The following is a 20,514-nucleotide window of genomic DNA, read 5'->3' on the forward strand; positions in this document are numbered from 1 at the left end:
GCCTGGGCACCCCTGGCAGCGCTGCCCAAAGGCTCCTGGAGCTCTGGCAGCCTCGGGGCCGTGCCCATTCCCTGGGCAGCCTGGGCAGTGCCAGCACCCTTTGGGGGAAGAACCTTGCCCTGTTCTCCAACCTGACCCTCCCTGACCCAGCTCCAGCGGTCCTCTCGTGTCCCTTCTGGCGGGCCCTCTGTCCCCTCTCACCCCGCGTCCCCTCGGATGCCGCTTCGTCCCTGGACCCTTCCCCACGTGCTCAGTGAGGTGTATGAGGGGTGCGAGGCCTGGGGAAGCCGTGCGGGACCCGGGCTGTGCCCGCAGCTCCCACCGGCCGGGCTCTCGCCCCCTGCTCAGCCCGGGTTGGGGCCGGGTTCCGCGGGGCCCGGGTCCGCAGCCCGCATCCCGCCGCACACCCACCCACCGCGGGACACCTCCCGGGGGGCGCCGCAGCGCGGAGCGGCCCCATGGCGCCGAGCGGCCCCGCGCCCGCCGGGCGGCGGCCGGGCCGGGCCGGGCCGGGCTGCGCGGTGCCCGGCGCGGGGGCGGAGGGCAGCGCGGGGCCGGCCGGGCGGGCGGCGGGGCTCCCGCGCCGGGCCAGACTCAGCCCCTTTCTCCCGGCGCCGCCGGCTGCGAGCGCGCTGCGGCTGGAGCTGCCCCCAGAGCGGCTCGTGATGGCGGCGGCGCGGGCTCGGCAGCGGGAGGCGCCCGCCCAGCGCTGCGCGCCGCGCCGCTAGCGGCAGCGCCCGTGCCCGCGGCGGCCGCCCCGGCCCATGCCCCGGGGGGAAGGGGGGCTGCAGCAGCCCGGCGAGCCGCCCACCCGCGCAGCGGGGGCATCGCCCCCACTCGCCGCTCCTGGGAGGGCGGAAAGGAGGCAGCGGCGGCGGCGGCGGCGGCTTTGTGCGCGGCGGGCGGATCGCAGGCCGCGGCGGCGCGGGGCTCGCCTGCTCCCGCCCCAGCCCCATGAACCAGCCGGACGGCTCCGCTCCGGCGGCGGCGGCGGCGGCAGCGCAGGTACGCGGCGGCCGGGCGGCGTGTCCCCGGGGGGAGGCGGAGGGAGCGGGGAGGAAGGGAACGGAAGGGAAGGGAAGGAGGGAGGGCGGCAGCCGCAGCCGCCCCGTCGCGGAGCCCCGGCGGCGCTTTGGCGCAGTGCGCGGGGGCAGCGCCGGCAGCGGCTCCTCGGACCCCGCGGTGCCGGAGCCCGCGGCCGCTCGGACCGGCGGAAAACAAAGCGGAGCTCAGCAGCCATGGCGGGGACGAGCCGCCCCTCGGCCCGGCCCGGCCCCGCACCCCGGCCCGGCCCGGCCCCGCCGCGCTCCGCACCCCGCGCCCCTTCCCGGCCCTTTTTCTTTTTCTTTTCCTTCTTTCTTTTTTTTTTTTTTTTTTTTTTTTTTTTTTTTTTTTTTTTGTTTTAATTTTTTTTTTTCCTCCTTCTCTTAATTTTTCCTCCGGAACGTTTTGGTTTTTTTTTTCCCCCCCATTTTTTTTTCCATTAAAACGACGCCACCTAGAGGAGACTATTTCGTAAATAAAAAAAAAAAAAAATTAAAATTGAAAAAAAAAAAGGAAATATTCTGCTATTTCTAAATTTTTTTCCCAGAAAGTTGGGGCTGGATCCCCTATGTTGGGGTTCCTCCGGCAGCTTCCGCAGCCCCCCGTAAATTTCGTGTTTGTCCTTTTGGAGCCAAAGCCCAGCTCATGGAAATGAAAATTAAACAGGAATTTGAATGAATTCAGGTTTTTCTCCCTCCACCCCCATTTTCTGGAGAAAAACGGAGCCTGGGAGCAGCAGAGTGCTGGGAAAGGAAAGTGAGTCAAGTTTTTGGTGGGCCCCCCCCGGGTGAGCTGCAGGGAGGGATTAGTTTGGGAAAGTGGGAGAATTGCTGTTCCGGAGCAATTAGGAATCGGGCTTCATTGTAATTTTGAACTTGTGCAGCAAGCTCTGCCAAAACTCAGGGTTCATTTTTTTTTTTTCCTTTTTGCTGCAGTGCTTATAAAGTTATTTTGTTTGAAATGAGGAGTTTTGCAGGAAAATGAAGAACCCAGAAAATTTGCTGTGGACACACCCAAAAATTTTTTTTTTTTTTTTGTGATTTTGGATTTCATGCAAAACTGCTGTTAAACAATGAGGTTCTAAACACAGTCCAAGAAAACACGAGGACAAGCAAAATTAAGAGTCGAATGTCAGTTTTATTTTAGAATTTCTTGGCTTTTTGGATGGTTTCTCCTGGCATAATTAAAACAGTTTCCAGCATTTAATTTCCTACTTCTTTTGTAGAGAAGAAAATTTCCATACTATGGTTTTTAGGTTTTTTTTTTCCCCTTCTTTTTTTAAACACACTGTAATAACTCCATGTCCTATGGCTCACATAAATCTAATATTTACACAGGTTTATTATAAGGTCCGCCATGATATTATGAACATGCATAATTAACAATATTGTGAAAAAATAATTGCAGATTTTGTGATTTTCATTTTTTTTCAAATTGAAGTGCCTTTAAAGGGCTCAGCCATGATATTTTTCACAATTTCAAAATCCTTTTTCTCCTTGACTGTTAAAGCCTTGCTGGAGTTTGAATTGAAATTTTTTTTTTCATTATTATTTTTGGTGGGGTTTTTCTTAATTGTTTTGTTTGTTTGTTTGTTTTAAATGCTGTCCTATCCCTATTATTTTGCTGTTACAGAGTGCCTGCGAGTTCTGGACTGTGCACACACTGGTTTATTATTGTAGGGTTGCCCTTGAATACTGGGGTCTTGGTATTGATCTTTTTAAAAATAAATAACAAAAGAGCACTGAAACATGCATTGTTTCAAGAAAAAAGCAATCTAGGAGAGCTACATGGCCTTTCCACCCAAAAGTGGGGGAGGGAGAGGAAAGGAAAGATTAGGTCAACATTGAGTTTTACCAACCTTGACACAGTATCCTCTCTAAAATGGGGACAAAATAGCAAGATGGCTGGCTCCACAGCTGCAGCAGTTTGGATTTTTTTTTTTTTTTTCTTTTTCAAAAAAAGCATTTTTAAATTTTTAAACTCCAAAGTGAATTTCTGGAGCTGCCGGGCACCCACTAGCAAAGGCTGAAATCTGGGTGCTGCACAAAATAAAATTAAATTTCAAACCAGAATGAATTTTTAATTTTGAATCTCAAAACCCTGAAAAGTTTTTTTTTTTAATTTTGATTTTTTGTTTGGTTTTGATTTTCTCTTCCGTGTAATTTGATATTTGATGGAAATCAGAAAGGAATGGCTGGTGAATTCAGGGCTTGGGGGCTGTTTTCACTTTTCTCCCCTTCATTTGTTTCATGTTTTGAGTTTTTCAAAGGGGGGGGGAAATGGAAAAAATTTGCAAAGCAGGATAACTCTTGGGTGGAGGAAGAAATACTCTGAAATGTCAACTCCATATTTTTATTTTTGCATTTATTTGCCCCCAGCCCCCCCGAAGGGGACCCACCCTCTTCCTGAATCCCTTTTTTAGCAAATAATGGAAATGCAGTGGAGCGGGAGGCCGGTGCCAGCCCGGCAGTGGAGCACTTAGAGCCGGGTGCCACATCTGGGTAAAAATTACACACAATGCTCCAAATTGGATTAAACAATCCCAGAGAATATTTTATTCAGGGTTTCATCCAGGAAGCTGTAGCCTGGTGGCTTTTCCATATTCTTACCCTCCAAGGTTTTTCCCTTCCTTGAGCTGCAGCCCAGAACTTTTACTACAATATCATTGTACCCCAACAAACTGTTTAGCTGTAAATTTTTTTTGTTTTTTTTTTTTAATTTTAAGATTTCATACATTTTTTTCTCTTGTGAACCAGACCTTTTGATGCTGCTTTTCCTTAGCCCTGCCACACTCCCGGAGATGTGGGGAGCATCCCCGTGCATTTGGGATTTGGGATTTGGGGGGGATGCACCGATGGGTGCTGCGTTTTAATTAAATTAATGAGCAAGCCTCATTCCTGGGGTCACGGTGCCCAGTGTGGCAGTGATGCCTTTTGAGTTTCTGGTGCAGCAGAACAGGGCAGGCCTGGCTGGAGGAGTTCCCAGCTGTGCTGGGGGTGCTGTGTGAGCTCTGCAGCGCTGGGGGCGAGCCCGTGTCCTCTGCTCGGGGATGCTCTGGGAACTGCAACCCTTCCCATCTTCAACTCCCTGGGGAGCTGCAGCTTTCCAGCACCAGCTCCTTCTAATGGGTCTGAATCTCACCTTTCTGCCTCTCCTTCCAGCACAAACCTGCTCCTGCCTGGAAAAGATTTCATAATTTTTCATTGCAGTCTGCCTTCAGGGGGATTTTTTTTTTCCTCTTTTTTTTTCTTCTGGAAAGTTGATCAATATTTTATCCTTTTCAAAATTGCTGTTGGCAGCCTGGAAGGGGAAGGGGAGGGAGGGAGCTCAGCTGAGTGATACCAACAGATTTCTTGTGACATAACTGAAATGTATTTTTTAAAAAAAGAAGAATTTCCAGGACCTCATTTTCAGTGACATATTTTCATCCCAGAATGAAAACAGACATAATATTATTAAAGTAGTAGATAATATTTATACAAATGCCATATAAAACCTTGGGAGGTTATTGCATGACTCCAGGATAATTTAAATATATATCACTGCCATAATGCAACGCTGCGAATAGTTCAGTTCACGGGTGCAGTCACGTGGCACAGTCAAGTTTGCAATTATGCAAGTGCAGGAGTGAAATTAGAGTGGAATTAGTGTTCTAAAAATTAGATTAATTTAATTTTAATTTTATTTTGCAGGGGGGAGGGTTGAAACCTGCTCTGAGAGTCATGCTGATACAGAGTCAGGATTTGTGCCTACTGTGCCAGGGCAGCTCAGGCTGGAGCTCAGGGCAAGGCTCTGCCCCCAGAGGGTGCTGGCACTGCCCAGGCTGCCCAGGGAATGGGCACGGCCCCGAGGCTGCCAGAGCTCCAGGAGCCTTTGGGCAGCGCTGCCAGGGGTGCCCAGGGTGGGGCTGCTGGGGGGGGCTGGGCAGGGACAGGGGCTGGGCTGGGGGATCCTGGGGGGTCCCTCCAGCTCAGGACATTCTGTGGGTCAATAATTCTTTAGATGCTGTGCCCATTCAAGGATTTCAGCTTTCCCACCATGGCATGGCAGGACTTGGTACGAGGTCCTGGATGCTGCTCCTGGATGTGGTGCCCATGGCACAGCCCCCATGGACAGCCCCCCATGGCACAGCCCCCATGGACAGGTCCCCCTGGCACAGACCCTTGGCACAGCCCCCCATGGCACAGCCCCATGGCACAGTCGCCCTGGCACAGCCCCCCATGGCACAGCCCCATGGCACAGTCGCCCTGGCACAGCCCCCATGGACAGGTCTCCAGGGCACAGCCCCCCATGGCACAGTCCCCATGGCACAGCCCCCATGGACAGGTCCCCATGACACAGTTGCCCTGGCACAGACCCTGGCACAGCCCCCCATGGCACAGCCCCATGGCACAGCCCCCCTGGCACAGTCCCCATGACACAGTTGCCCTGGCACAGACCCCTGGCACAGCCCCATGGACAGGCACAGCCCCCATGGACAGGTCCACATGGCACAGCCCCCATGGCACAGCCCCCATGGCATAGCCCCATGGCACAACCCCCATGGCACAGCCCCATGGACAGGCACAGTCCCCGTGGCACAGTCCCCATGGCACAGCCCCATGGCACAGCCCCATGGACAGGCACAGCCCCATGGCACAGTCCCCATGGCACAGCCCCCATGTGCAGGTCCTGCAGGGCCCCGCTGGCTCCGGGTGTGTGGCACTGTTGGGTCCCTGGCACTGCCCATGGAGTCCCTGGTGGGCTCTACTTGAGCATCCTCAGCTTGAGCGTGGCTCAGATTTGAGATTGGCACAGGGGAGTGTGCCAGCCTGCCCGGGGTGCTGTGGGGTGAGGGTGTGCACAAGGGTGGCACATCCCCATTCCCTGGGGGTGCTACTCTGGGCTTGCTCCAGTCCATGCCTGGGTCCCTGCAGGTGGTTGTTTGTGTGCTGGGAGCTGTAAAACAGACAAGGGTGCTCCTGCAGGTGTGGGGAGCCACCCCAAAATGTGAGTTTTGTCAGAGGTTTGCCAGATCAGGCACTGTTTGTACATCATGTACCAAGGGGGGTGAGGGGAAGAGGTGCCTGGGCAGGGGCTGCCAGTGCTGCTGGAGGCTGTGTGTGTTCTTGGTAAGGGATGTGGGGAAATGGCCCCAGGAGATATTTATTTCTTGCAATTTCCACGTTTCTGTGCATCCAGCATTGTGCATATTTGGAATTTCACATTTACGGATTCCATTTGGCCATACCGTGTTTTCTGGGGAAGAAGTTTCTAATTTTTAAAGGTCTTTTATGGATTAATTGCTAGTCATCTGCCTCCTTTTTGCTTTTGTTTGGTTCCTTGAATGTCTCTTGATTATTTTGTACTATGTGATGCCAATTTAGTGGTTAACTAGTATGCAAACTACATCTGGACGTGTTGACTTTGCATTAACAATCATTGATTTGTCTGGAGCAAGGGAATAGAAATGAATGCTGCTGTTTACCATGGATAGTATATGAAAAATAACCATTTGCAATGTGCCTTTCATCAGGGGCACAGGGCTCTGGTGCAGCTTGTCACAGTGGCTCTGCCTCATCACGTGAGAGCTGAATTTTGAAACCATGGCACCAGGAAAAGGGATGGGGAAGGCAGGGGCTCCTGCTGTGTGGGGAAGGTGCCCTGTGTAGGAGCAGCTGCTGGTGGCTTTGGTTAGCTCTGGTGACAGTGGGGTAAAGTTGGAACAGAGAGGGAGTGGAAAAACACGAGTCTGTGTAGTACACAGTATGTGATGTATAATGTACACCACATGTATAGAGCTTGTAGCATGGGAACAGAACCAAGAGGATGCTGAATTTAATAATCAAAAATAATAAGCAGAAGGTTGAGTTGATGGTGGCTTCAGCAGCAGCTGTTTCTCCCCAAACCCGTGGTTGCAGCTGTGTGGAGGGCTCTGGGTGGAGCAGGGTTTGGTGCCTGCTGTCCCTGCTGCGTGTAGGGAAGCTGGGATGTGGCTGTGGCTGTTCAGGTGACCCTGGGATGTGGCAGGCCTTGCTGCTCACTTGTGTCTCCTCTGGAGGAGGGGAAAGGCTGGGCAGATGCTCTCTCTGCACAGGAGGTCTCTTCCCAAGATGTGCCAAAGACATCAAAGCTGCCTTGCGCTCTCTCCTTGGTGTTCCAGGGTACAGTCACAGTGGTCCCTTGGTTGAGCTTTGATGGTCAGACCTTGAGTCCATTGGATCCACTCATCCCTGGACCTTTCTGTCCCCTGCTGCTGGTGGGGCAGGATGCTCAGTGTCAGTGTTGGTCATCCCTTGGGCTGGGCTCAGCAGTGAGTCTCTTTCCACACTGAAATTGCTTTGCTCATGCTGGAACATGCGTGTCAGAGCCCAAATGATGGACACAGGTCATCTCCTGAAATGTGGGGTTTGTACACCAGCACTGCTGAGGGTGTAAATGCACAGGGAGGTGCTGGCCAAGCTGCTGGGTTTCACTTGTTGGATTCTCCCAAAGTAAGCAGTGGCAGAAAAAAGAGATTAAATCAAGAAAATTCTCCCCTGTGCTCATTGAAAGTGCAGAGAAGCTTTGTGTTCTGAGTGGTGCATTTGGGCAAGGAGGCAGCACAGAGGGCACGAGCAGCATGGCAGTGACACAGGTAGATTATAATCCATCCCCTTAATTAACCCCCCTCTGTACCCATGGAGAAGAGTTCTTGTGCTGTGTGTTTTCCAGATTTTTGGCACTTGAGTGGCAGTTAGCTCTGGTTCACTGACCGGGCTGCGAGGGCTTGTGCCAGCACGCTGGGAGCTCTTACTCCAGCTGGGATCCTGCCTGGGGCAGCCTGAGGGGCACAGGGCGTGTTCTGCCTGCCCTTGATGGGCTCAGACCAGCTGCACCCCCTGCCTGTGCCTCCCTGGCTGTGCCCAGGTGACTCTTGGCCCAGGCCAGGGCAGAGTCCCACCCTGGCAGGTGATGGCACTTATGGAGCTCTGCTGCCTCTGGAGAAGCTGGAGACCATGTGGCTCTTCTGGGGTGAAACTGCAGAGCCCTGGGTCAGCCTGACATGGGGCTGTCCCCATGGGAAGGACCAAGGGTGGCCAAGCCTTGTGCTTTTTGGTGGTGGGAGCAGTGTCACCACACCAGTTCCTCTGCTAGAGCAGCTTTTCTTGGGAGTCCCTCCCTGTATTTCCCTCACCTGTATTTCCAAGGCACTCCAGTGTCCCTCCCTTTATTTCCCTCACCTGTATTTCCAAGGCACTCCAGTGTCCCTCCCTTTATTTCCCTCACCTGTATTTCCAAGGCACTCCAGTGTGTGCTTAGAAAGGTTTCTCTGCTGTACTGTACCTGCAAAGATTTAATTATATAGGCAAGGCTTTCCTTGCTTGTGATTCCCAGCACTCCTGCTTGTTTCATGTCTATATTTGGCTGGTGAAATGTGGAAAATAAGGCTGGAAGTGGAGAATTTGCCTGCACTGATAAGGGGCTGACAAAGGGAAACATGAATGTCAGAGTGTGGAGCAGAGAGGAGCTGCTGGAGCCTGGAGGAGCTGCCATAGGTATTTGAGGGATCAGAATGCTGTGTTGGTGCATGTGGATGTGCCTTGGACACTCCTGGATGCAGGGAGGCTCTTGGATGGGTCTGGGATGCTGTGGGGGATATTGGGTCCATGCTGTGCCTAGGCCAGGAACACAGGAGCTCTGTGGTGTTTTCTGCCCTGGTTTAGAAATCAGGGGTGTTATCACACAAGGTTTGATATCTCAGCAACTGACAGAAGTGAGAGCAGCCAGGTATGTCAGACCTTCCCACTGGCAGTGAGCTGAGCCAGTCTGGGTGGCCAAATGTGCTCACACGCCAGTGCTGGTGTCCCGATGGCACCACTGTGTCTCCAGGCTCTTCAGGATTTAATATTTGTTGTGATTTCATTTTACTAGATACACACAGGCAGCAGTAATCTTATGGAAGTTGATTTTTTGCTCTGTGTGGGTGTAGGTATCCTTTCCTGCCTGAAAATAGCAGCACAAGTCAGTTTGCAGGAGTTGGGTGTGCTTGCGTTGAAGGGCCGTCATTTACTGCTTCCAGTATGTTGAGAACAATTTTAGTGCAAGTATTTAATTGCTTCAGACCTATTTTTAGAAATATTAAACCTCAGTTTTCAGAACTGCATCCAAAACCAGCAGCTCTGCTGGTGTGGGGGAACCTGGAGGAGAACCTGGAGCGACGTGGGCTGGGAGAAGGGCAGGGTGTGGGTGCTGCACCCTGGAAATCGAGTTGTCTGTGTTTTGGTGAGATTTTTTTTTTTTACTACTATTCTATTTACTTGGTTACACGAGGAGAGGATGAATGAATGAAACCAGTTTCCAGCAGATTTGTACAATTTCTTGAGTTAAGTCTGCAGGCTGGTGGATGGAGCTGGGAGCATCCAGAGAACAGCATGCAGGCAGCCCCAGTAGGGCTCTGGCTCCAAACCCAAGAATAGCTCCTGCTTTTCTGGGTGTAAATCTGTCACTTGAGGTCTGATGTGCCTTACTCTGTGGGCTGCAAATCCTGAGCTTTCACTGGCATTTGTGAGATATTTGTGATTTTGAGGGTGGGAAGAGAGTTGTAAGAAGGCAGGATAATTATTGACTGGGAATAAAACACCTTTTTGAATTTGTGCATGCATTTTGGAAACCTCTGTAGGGAGGGAGGGCTGGATTTGGATCAGGCTGGTGGCAGGGGCTTCTGAAAATCCCCTTGGGAGTCACTAGGATTTCTCTTTGCAGTCAGGGGATGCTGTTAAAGATGCTGGGGGGCAATGGCAGTGGCAGTGATACCAGGGAACAGCTGGGCCTGGCCTGGGGTTGGACTGGCAGGGCTGGAGTTGGACTTCACCAGAGAAGGAATTAATGAATGACCACCAGGAAGGTGCCCTGGGGTGTGTTTTGACTTGGCTTCAGGGCATCTCTCTGTTTATGGTTAGTACTGCTGGGGTTACTGCACATTAACTCCAAGGGAGGCATACTTTTACTTTCTTACATGCCTTTATTTTAGAGGCCTTTAAATTTGGCTGGTTGGTGATAACAGCAGTTGGAATTGGCATTTCTGCTCCATGGGGTTTGTTAGATCGTGCCAGAGACTCAGCCTGGCAGGGGAACTGCTGTGCCTGGAGCTGGGGAGGGCACTGGGTGAGAAATAAAAAATGTAAATGTAAAAGAGAGATAAAAAATGTAAATGTACCCAGAGAGCCACAGTGCATCCCCAGGGGCCTGGGAGCCCTGCTGTGTGCTGCTCCTGGGGCTGCTGGCAGATGCCAGGGGATGTGGGAGAGTCCCCTGGAACATTTATTGGAGAACAGCACCCCAGAGGGTGCTGGCACTGCCCAGGCTGCCCAGGGAATGGGCACGGCCCCGAGGCTGCCAGAGCTCCAGGAGCCTTTGGGCAGCGCTGCCAGGGGTGCCCAGGGTGGGGCTGCTGGGGGGGCTGGGCAGGGGGATCCTGGTGGATTTCTTCCATCTGTGGATATTCTGTGATCCACATGGAGGGAATAGCAGTGACCTTCATAAATGAGAAAAAACCTCAAAATTCAGTGAGGTCCCTTTTCTTGAAATCTTGCACATATTTAAATTTTTGGTGTTTTTTTTCCCTTGTTTGTTTGCTTTTTTGTTGTTGTTTTTTCTTTTTTTTTTCCCCCCGTGTAATCTGATTTGATTTAGTTGCCAGCAAGTAGATTTGCTGAGAGTGCTGCTGCGTTTGCTTTTGGTTCCTGATAAGGTGGAGGAGATAAGTCCCACGTTGTGCTGTTTGTTTGTGTGAGTGGGAAATGTTTGTGCTTCCCTCCTTTGACAGGGAGCTCCTGGCCGTCCTCCTGCAGCATAAACACTGCTTGTGATTGGAGTTCATTATGTGAGATTTAAAATGTATAAAATGAAATGTTCCTGTCTGCTTTAAGCAGACATATGTCTACGGTTTGCAAATTAACCTAATTAAATATATATGTAGAAATTTATGATATTCAGCTCTTAGCACAAGGTATGCAATTAGCATCCTTGCCAGCAAGGAATTTTCCATTTCTGTCTTGACTTTTCCTCATAGGAGATGTGGTTTGGGGTTTTTGAAATTTTTTTTTTTTATTTTTAATCTTCAATCTCTAATTTTTGTTCTGCTTTGGAATTCACTTAGGGACGAGTCCTGTGGGGATTTAGGCTTGTGGTTGAATTTCCCTACAAGCAGCTCTGACTGAAGTCAGTGAAACATTCCCTAATTCCTGGGCTCCAGCCTGTCCCTTTGCCTCTGCAGGACAGGAGGAGTTTGTTTTGTTAGGAGAATAACATGAGCAAAGCAGCATTCTGGAGGAAAAAATTGCATTTGAATATTTACATTTTTCAAGGCTCTTCCTTCCTCCCACCCAAAAATAGAAAAAAAAATCTGTCTTTGCTTGATTTACAGAATTTTCAAGTGTTTGGCCAATGTTGTTTCCAAAACACCCCATCCCTCTACCTGAGCTGTCTCTATGGCAGGAGGGCCTCACACAAGGAGTACAAATCCATTATTACAACCTCTCATTAAGCAATACTCTGGCACCAGCAATACTACTTTTAGTTCCTTTTCTGCCAAAGTGTTGGGTTAGTTTTTTTTTTTTTTTATATTTAAAGTTTGATCACGTTAGGATAGTTTCCTATATAAATAATAATTTGGACTATTTTGCATATCAATAGTTGACTCCATTTTCTTCACAAAAAGCCTTTTTTTCCCCATAAACATCCCCACTGTTCCAGCCCAGAAGGTACTCTTTATTAGCCAAACCAACCAAGTCATGACGTTCCCAGCTCAGCTATTTTAATGATCCCACAAACCCAAAAAAGCAGTAGGAAATTTTTCAGAAGCAGAAACTTTTTTTTTCTTTTCTTTTTGGGACACCAGAAGTTTTCAACTTTTTGTCCAATTATTTTTGTTACATTTTTCCAAGCTTCAGGCTGTAAACTCAAAGAATTTGGAACTGTTCTTTCTTCCTGGAGATTATTTAGGGGTGTCAGAGGTGGCCCAGTGCTGGGTGGAAGAGCTGAGGGCTCAGCAAACATGCTGCCTTCATTCCTAATTTCTGTGCAAGATCTGTTGATAATTCTGTGAAAGATCTGTTGATAATTCTGCATGGGCAAGGTGAGATGTTGGATCATAACCATTTTCCCCCCTTGGACACCTCCACAAGTCTCTCCTCCTGTATTTTCCTTTGACTTTGCTGCTCTGCTGTGTTTCCCACCTCTGTTTCAGGGCACAGGGAGTTTTGCTCTCAGCTCTGTCCCTTTGCAGGAGCTCTCTGCTTTCCCAGCTTGAGCTCCTTGGTGTCTCCTGCCCTCCTTGGGTGTTTCTGTGCCCTCTCCATCACAGGGATGCCTTTTCAAAGGCCATCAGCAGCTCTCATTCCCAATTCTCCATCACCAGGTGTTGTGGGGTGACCAACCCCATAAATCAGAAGAAGAAAAGGCTGATGCAGGATGGTTTTGGGGTTTCCTTGTGAGCCTACAGCCTTGCCAGCTGTCCCATACTCAGGTCCTTTGTAGCTCCAGCTACGGGACACATGATTTACTGTCAGAGCTGTATTTTCCACTGCTTCAGGTGAGTTTCTTGCTCACCTCAGTGCTGTGCCCACTTTGGAGGCTCCTCAGATCTTGTCCCAGAATGTGCTGCAGCCCCTTGGGATGTGGATTTTCCATAGCCTGGCATTACCCACCACCAAGGCAATCATTTGGATAATTGCAGCATCTGCAATTTATTTAGGCAAATAGGGGACTGAAAAATATTTGCTTTCGCTTGCTTGTGGGATTTATTTTTAGGGTTTAGCTTTGTGCTTTGGGAAGCAAAGCTGAGCCATCCTGGTGTCCCTTTTCCCTGAGGTGCTCTTTGGGGCTGTTCTGGCCACCTTGTCCATGGCACAGGAGAGTTTGCCTGGCTGGGGCACCCTTCTTGCCCTTGTCTGCTCCCTGGTTTTGTTTTGCAGTCTCTGAGCAGGTGGATCACCGGGGCTGTGGGTGAGGCTGTATGCACAGGCACATTTCTGTCCCCAGGCCCAAAATGAGGTGCTGGTTCCATCAGAGGCTCCCAGCTGCTGCAGAGGTGCCCCTGTGGTGCCCCTGAGCCTCCTGCCTTGCCTTGGTGGGTGCTGGTGGCTCATTTGGGCACCTTGGTGTGCTCCAGGAGCTGCTTTCCCTGCTCTGCTCCCTCCCAAGGTTCCATCAGAGGCTCTCAGCTGCTGCAGAGGTGCCCATGAGCCTCCTGCCTTGCCCTGGTGAGTGCTGGTGGCTCATCTGGGCACCTTGGTGGGTGCTGGTGGCTCATCTGGGCACCTTGGTGGGTGCTGGTGGCTCATTTGGGCACCTTGGTGTGCTCCAGGGCTGCTTTCCCTGCTCTGCTCCCTCCCCAACCTCACCCAGAGCTCGGAGCAGATGGCTGTGGGACCCCACTGTGATAATGAACTGTTCCTGCCCTTTATTTTCCCTCTCTTAATCAGTGGTTAATCAATGAGGTGACTTCTTACTTCATCCTGTGCATGTCAAAGTGCTGTGAGTGCACTTGCCACGAGAGCCTTTGCAGAGCAAACTTTTTTGGAAGTCTGGGTGCACCATGCCCTGTTCTACCTGGAGCTGCCTCTGATGGCTGCAGGAACCAGAGTGACTCCTGGTGTTCCTTTCTAATCCATGGGAACACTTTGAATTATTCTGTTTTGGGTTTTGTTTTTTTTTTTTTGTTTGTTTTTGTTTTAGTTACTGTTTATAGTAATTTTTCTGCCACGAATATGAAGTTCTGCAGTTCCTTGGAGCCTTTTGAAACAGTGGGGTCACATTCAGTGCTGGCTGGGTCATAGGTGGACAGCAGTGATTTTGGGGGTGCTGGGTGATTTTCATAGCTTAATGCCTTTCATACTTTTGGCTGGATGCTGTTGGGCCCTGGAGATTTTTAGGTTTTTGCTGTTAATTTTGCTAGGCAGGTCTGGAGCTTTTCCTGCAGTTTGAGGCAGATGCTCCCCTCATTCCTCATGAAGGAAGAGTCTGGGAATCCTATCACAAATGAGCTCTGGTGCAAAGAAGTTGAATTTTTATCCTGTGGTTTTATCTTTCTTCAGTACTTGATTTATATCAGAATCTGGCAGATTTCTGCTGCTTGTGTGTTTGATTATTAATTTTTTTTTTCTTCAGTGACCTGTTTCTCAAAATCTTTTTCTGGATTGACTTTTTTATGGCTTAAAGTGTAGCTTCCTTGAGTTTATATTCTCCTAATTTGGATTTCTTTCTGAGGGCGAATTTTTATTTCTAATGGCCTTTTCCCCTCTGCTGTTAAAGTATGATTTTTGTTTAACAAACCCCCTTTAGAAGGTGATAATCATCTCTCAAGTTTTCCACCTCACCTGCAAGGCCTTTTAGCTGCTCCATTGACACTCTTAACAAATTTTCCTGTTTATAGAATAACAGAATGGTTCCTCCTGTGAGGAAAAGCTGAGAGAATTGGGATTGTTCAGAGAAGGCTTTGGGGTGACCTCACTGTGGGAGCCTGCAAGAAACATGGAGAGAGATTCTTCACAAGGGCTGGAGGGACAGGACACAGGGAATGGCTGCCACTGCCAGAGGGCAGGGATGGATGGGATATTGGGAATTGGGAATTGGGAATTGTTCCCTGGCAGGGTGGGCAGACCCTGGCACAGGGTGCCCAGAGCAGCTGTGGCTGCCCCTGGATCCCTGGCAGTGCCCAAGGCCAGGCTGGGCAGGGCTGGGAGCACCTGGGACAGTGGGAGGTGTCCCTGCCATGGCAGGGGTGGCACTGGATGGGCTTTAAGGTCCTTCCCAACTTAATCTAGCCTGGGATTCCCTGATGTGCCATGTCTGGGGACACAGTGTGGGGACAGAAGTGCTGTGTGTGGGACCTTGAGCACCATTTTGCATCAAACTGCCTTTCACATTTGCAAGTCTCTGTGGAATTGTCTGAATTCTCCTCTGACTGAAATTGTGTTTCCTGCCTTGGCAGAGAGCTGCAGCCTCTCTGGTGTTCCTTGGCATTTTGAGCATCCCTCTGTGCTCTGCTTTTCTGGGATGGGCTCCCAGTCCATCAGGGTTCTCTGCTACCTTCTGTCATAATAATCTTGTTTCATTTCTTGGGCTGCACTTTGCTTCTCTGTCAACACAGCTCCATCATTCCCATGTGATTTGGATCTGGATTGCAATGCCTTGAGTCTTTGTCTCCTACCTGAAATTTTATGAAGCTCTTCAGGGATACAGAACATTTATGACCTCATCAACAGAAAATGCTTCACTTACACTGGATGTTCCTGTAACTTTGATTTTCTCAGGCTTTAGTTTAAATAGGTTTTATATGCTGGCATCTGTTTTCACTTTGGTTTTGATGGTGTCTGGCTTACTCAGAGGGGCTCCCTTTGGCTCAGGCCCTCCTCAGCTCCCACCCTGCAGCCTGGTTACAGGTGGGATTTCACAGGAAGGTCCTGAGTTTCACTTTTTAGGGCTCTGCTGTCCTCTGTGCCATTTGCAGGCATTTTTAGCAAAGTGTGGTCACTGCCCCATAGTCTGGGCTTAAAATTGGTCTCCATGTAGGGTGCAGCTGGTGTGGGGCAGGACCTGAGCCCCCTCCCCTGCCTCCCCTCCCTTCCTTGCAGCCTGAGCTCCTGTGAGCAGGGTAGAAATAAAACAGAAATAAAAGGGAAAAAAAGGAATATTAAGAGGAAGAGATGACAGTTATCCTTGAGTTAGAAGTTATCAAGTGCAGAAAATGGATAAAGGAAGTTAAAAACACAAGGGGAAAAAATCTCTGACTGTCAGTGCAAGGAACAGTAAGAAAGTATTTGTATTAGGAACAAAAGAAATTCTAATAATGGTTTGTGTAGACTTATCACGGCTGAGGAGAGGTAAAATGCATAATAAAGCAGAAAAACTAGACATGTTTAATAAATATTGCTGTTCCCTATTTGTAAGGAGGAGGAATGATCCACTCTCAGCCCATGTGCACAGGGGCTGAGCAGGGCAGGGCTTTCCCCCTGCTCCTTGGGGTGATGTTCCCGGGGCACTCCTGCTGGCTCTGCCCTTGGGCTCCTGTAGGGTTTGGATATTGAGATATTGGGCTCCTGTAGGGTTTGGATACAGTGAGAATATTTGGCTCCTGTAGGATTTGGATAGTGAGATATTGGGCTCCTGTAGGATTTGGATAGTGAGATATTGGGCTCCTGTTTGGATATTGAGATACTGGGCTCCTGGTAGGATTTGGATACAGTGAGAATATTGGGCATATTGGGCTCCTGTAGGGTTTGGATACAGTGAGAATATTGGGCTCCTGGAGGGTTTGGATATTGAGATATTGGGCTCCTGTTTGGAAATTGAGATATTGGGCTCCTGTAGGGTTTGGATATTGAGATATTTGGCTCCTGTAAGGTTTGGATACAGTGAGGATATTGCAGAAGGTTTGGTGGTGCTGCTGTTGTGCTGCCTTGGCATGGTCACGGTGGGGAGGGAGCACAGGGGAGGAGCTGGTGGCAATGTCAGCCTGGGTTTGTTCTCCAGCAGAAGAAATGGAGGGAGTGTGTCCTGAGCTGGCCAAAGGGCTGGTTTTGTGTCATTCCCCAAAATGAGAACTGGTGAGAAGCAGGCTGCAAACAAGGTCAGGCATGGCCACAGGCATTGCCAGTGGTGGTGAGGAAGAGAGGGAGAGAGGAAGGAGGGACTGCAGCTGCCCACGGGGATTTGGGTGATGGACTCATCTCCATCAAGTGAATTTTGATTTGGATCTTGGGATTAGGCACCTGGAGGGATGGGGCTGCATCTGCTTTTGGTGTGGGGAGGGCAGAGAGGAGCAGAGGTGCCAAACCAGGCTGTGGGGTGGGAAAGGGACAATCGCTGCAGGGTGAGCAGTGGCACTGAGTGTGGGAGGGGGGGATGCCAACCATGGTGTGCAGAGTGAGGGAGCTGTGTGTGAACAGCTCCTGTGCTTTAATACAGCATCCCCATCTTCAGCTCCCTCATTTCCTTCAGAGATGTTGAAAAGTTGGAGAAGACACAGAACATGTGAGTGGAGTGAAGCAGTTTGAGGAGTCAAATACTCCTTAGTGTTTGTTGTTAAACATTTGGGGACGTGCACTGTATTTTGGGAAACTGTCTGCCAAAAAAAAACTCACTTGTTGATTTTTATCTTCATGGAGCCAGTTCTCCGTGGGTTTAAAAAGCAGAAAATTAAAAAAGCAGGTAGCAGAGCCCTTGGTTTTAGCAAAGTGCATAGCAAGAAACAATACCTGGAAGCAGGATCCAAACACTGAGATGACAAAATGAAGACGCAAAAAACGTTTCTAAAAGTAGGAGGTGGAAGTTTTGAGCGGCAGGGCAGATTGGCTGTCAGAACAAGCTGCCAAGGGAGCTGTGGGTGCAGCATGCTGGGTGCTGGTGCTTGTTCTCTGTCTGTGGAATAGAGCTCAGAGCAGAGAGCCAGGGCAGAGCTGTGCTCTGGTGTACAGAATGGCCATTCTGTGCCTCACAAAAGATGCCACTTTCTGCCTCTGCCTTGGTGTCCTGTTTCCCAGTGTCTGAAAGCAGATGGTTGGGGAAGGATTGTAAGGAACAGAGGAAATATTGAGTCAGCTTCCCTTTAATTTACTCTCTAGGTTCCACCAAATGGACCCTAAATTATTCTCACTTCCAAAGCCTACAGGATGCTCCAAACCCTCCAGACCATCACCCACACACTGGTGCAGGCCCTTGCATGAAGTCAAAGTATTTCCAGGTGGCTTTTTTCTCCCTAGAAGAGATATAACTAAAGAAATTCGTATGTAATCTCCTGTAACACTGAGCACAAAAGGATATTTGTTTACTTTTTGAGGCAGGAAATGATAATGAATAAGGTAGTTAGGGAACACATGGGGCTCAGTCATTAAACAATCTGCTTTATATTCCTAATGCAAAAGCAATGGGCTGAGAGCAGAGAGAAGAGTGCTTAGAGCAATATAGAAGAATATAGATTTTTATGGAAGCACTTGTGGTCTCGAGGAGACTCCATTCCCTCTCCCAAGAGGAAACCTGTTGTTGAAAAGAGAACCTATTGTAGAAAAGCTCTTGTAGACAAAATGGGAGATATTTACAAACTGCTGCAGAGATCAGAGAGGAAATTTCCCCTGGTTGACTCTGAAATCAGGCAAAAAATGCAGCAACTGAGCTGAGGTGGCTGAGTGAAGATGTAAACAGTATTAGGAGCAGTAAGCACTAGGCTTTTAAAAAGTATAAACAGTCTGGTAAGGAGGAGGATAGGAAGATCTATTAAAATAAGCAGAAGGCAGTTAAAAGGATAATTAGGAAGGCAAAAAGAAGTAGAGAAGATCTAATTGCTAAGAATATTTTGACTTCAAAGAGTTCTTTAGATATATTCAGAGCAGACAGAAGCTAGCAGAGGAAACTTGTCCATTGAAGAGATGCCAGGGATTGGAGCAGGAGATGTGAGAAGAGTGTTTGTGAATGAGCTGTGGGGTGCCCCTGGCTGGGGCTGTGCCCACAGGGGGTGCCTGGCACACCTGTGTCAGACCCAGCTTGTGTCCTGTGCTGGGAGCCCTGAGGAGCACAGGGAGCTGCAGAACCCTTGGGCACCTTCACCTTGTGGGGATGCTGTTTTTAAACAAAGTCTTGAGGTCTTTGGCTGCACAGCTAAAAACCTGTGAATGTGGGGGTGACCCTGTGCCACAGCCAGGCGTGAAGATTTCTCTGAGGACCTTCATGACTATCAGGTTGGAGAAGACCTCTCAGTTGAAGATACCTTTTCCAGAAGAAGATCATTGACCAGTCACCACGTTTTCAACCAGAGCAGAGCTCTGAGTGCCATGTCCAGTCATTTCTTGAATACCTCCAGGGATGGGGACTCTACCACTTGCCTGGGCTGCCTGTCCCTATGCTTGACCACCCTTTCCCTGAGGACATTCGTCCTGATGTCCATCCTGAGCCCCCCTGGCCCAGCCTAAGCCGTTCCCTCTGCTCCTGTCCCTGTTCCCTGGGAGCACAGCCCAACCCCTGGCTGTCCCCTCCTGTCAGGAGCTGTGCAGAGCCACAAGGGCCCCCCTGAGCCTCCTTTGCTCCAGGCTGAGCCCCTGCCCAGCTCCCTCAGCCCCTCCTGGGGCTCCAGCCCCTTCCCCAGCTCCGTTCCCTTCCCTGGACACACACCAGCCCCTCAATGTCCTTCTTGATGTGAGGAACCCAGAACAGGACACAGGACTCGTGCTGTGGCCTCACGAGTGCAGAACACAGAGGGACAAATCCCTCTCTATGTTCAGCAGGCACTAAATCAGAAGGAAAGATAATGCCACAACTGAAACACATTCTGGCTGGAAGTCCATGAGTCTTGTGCATAAAAACCTGGGGACAATTTATGCAGTTTCTTGCTAAGCTCACCCGATTTAGATTTTCCTGCTTTGATCAGAGTTGCTTTTCTCAGCAAGCTGCCCTTGTGGAGAGCTGGAGTGTTAGGGACTCCTTTGTATATGTAATTAAAAGCAGTCTTGTATCTTGATATCCCACTGTGGTTAATGTTTCCTTTAGAAAAATGGGTTGATTTTAACAGGCTGGGAAAACTGGGGATTCTTCTGGTGGCTGATGCAGGGGAAGATGGGCTCCTCTCCACCTGCTTACCCTGGTTTAGAGGGGAGGATCAGCAATGCCAGGAGATCTTGTTTGGTTCTGGATTTTGTGTTTGTAAGGAGGTTGGATTCTGTGTGTTCCCACACCAGATCAGCTGTCACAGCCTGGAGCAGGGAGGCTTTCCCAGCAGTGGGCGCTTCCTCCTGGTTCCACCAACACCTCATCGCTGTCTGCTCACAGACATTTCTGGAGCTTGGATCCCTCCCTGCTCTTCACCCAGCCACCACCACAGTGAGGATTTCAACAAGTTTGGGAGAGAATGAGCAGTGACCCAGGGGCTGCCGTGTGGCTGTGCAGGCTGCTCCTGGGGAGCTGTGGTTGCACGGGCAGTGCCGTGCCAAGGGCCGGTTCTGTGTCAGCGAGCGCCGCGTGCCTGGTGTCACATCCTCACTGCAGGCTGGAATTCGCCTGCTGGGAATGCCACCAGAGCCATTGTTCCTGGATTAGGACTTGTCCCTTGAAGCATCACACCAGTTGCACAGAGCATTTCAGACCCACAGCCCTGCCTGTGTGCTCAGCTGGGGGCTGCCAACTTCATCAGCTTGAATGAGGTGCCCGCTGTGCCCAGCGTTGGTGCCACTCTCTGCACAGCCCCACAGGCTGTGTCCTTATCTTAGGGAGGGCCTCCTGGTTGTTGTTGTTGCACAGCCCTTCCTTTCTTTGCAGGCACTGAGGTAGCAAGACCCTTCCTTGGCATAAATGAGATCAAAGGGTGGGAGAGCAGCAGCCCCTGGATTCACACCTTGGGGCTCAGGTGGAAGCAGCAGACCTGGTTAGCTTGGTTCCATGATGGCAGCAGGATGGTCTTTGAGCTGTTACGTTTCTGATGGAGTGGAGAAATGTCTTAATTATTGAATAGTTAAGTTTTCT

At 50.0% G+C, this 20,514-nt stretch overlaps 1 protein-coding gene across 1 annotated transcript in view; it reads left to right on the plus strand.

The window, feature by feature from the left end:
- The first annotated feature begins 808 nt into the window (after nucleotides 1–808).
- Nucleotides 809–20,514, plus strand: part of ZNF618 (zinc finger protein 618) — a 150,124-nt gene continuing 130,418 nt past the window's right edge. The window contains exon 1 of the mRNA XM_058818372.1: nucleotides 809–1,005. Coding sequence (XP_058674355.1) covers nucleotides 955–1,005 — 51 coding nt within the window. The 5' untranslated portion in view covers nucleotides 809–954. The remainder of the gene's footprint in view (nucleotides 1,006–20,514) is intronic.

Source organism: Ammospiza caudacuta, chromosome 21 (genome assembly GCF_027887145.1).
Source record: "Ammospiza caudacuta isolate bAmmCau1 chromosome 21, bAmmCau1.pri, whole genome shotgun sequence".
In the NCBI taxonomy this organism is placed as follows: domain Eukaryota; kingdom Metazoa; phylum Chordata; class Aves; order Passeriformes; family Passerellidae; genus Ammospiza; species Ammospiza caudacuta.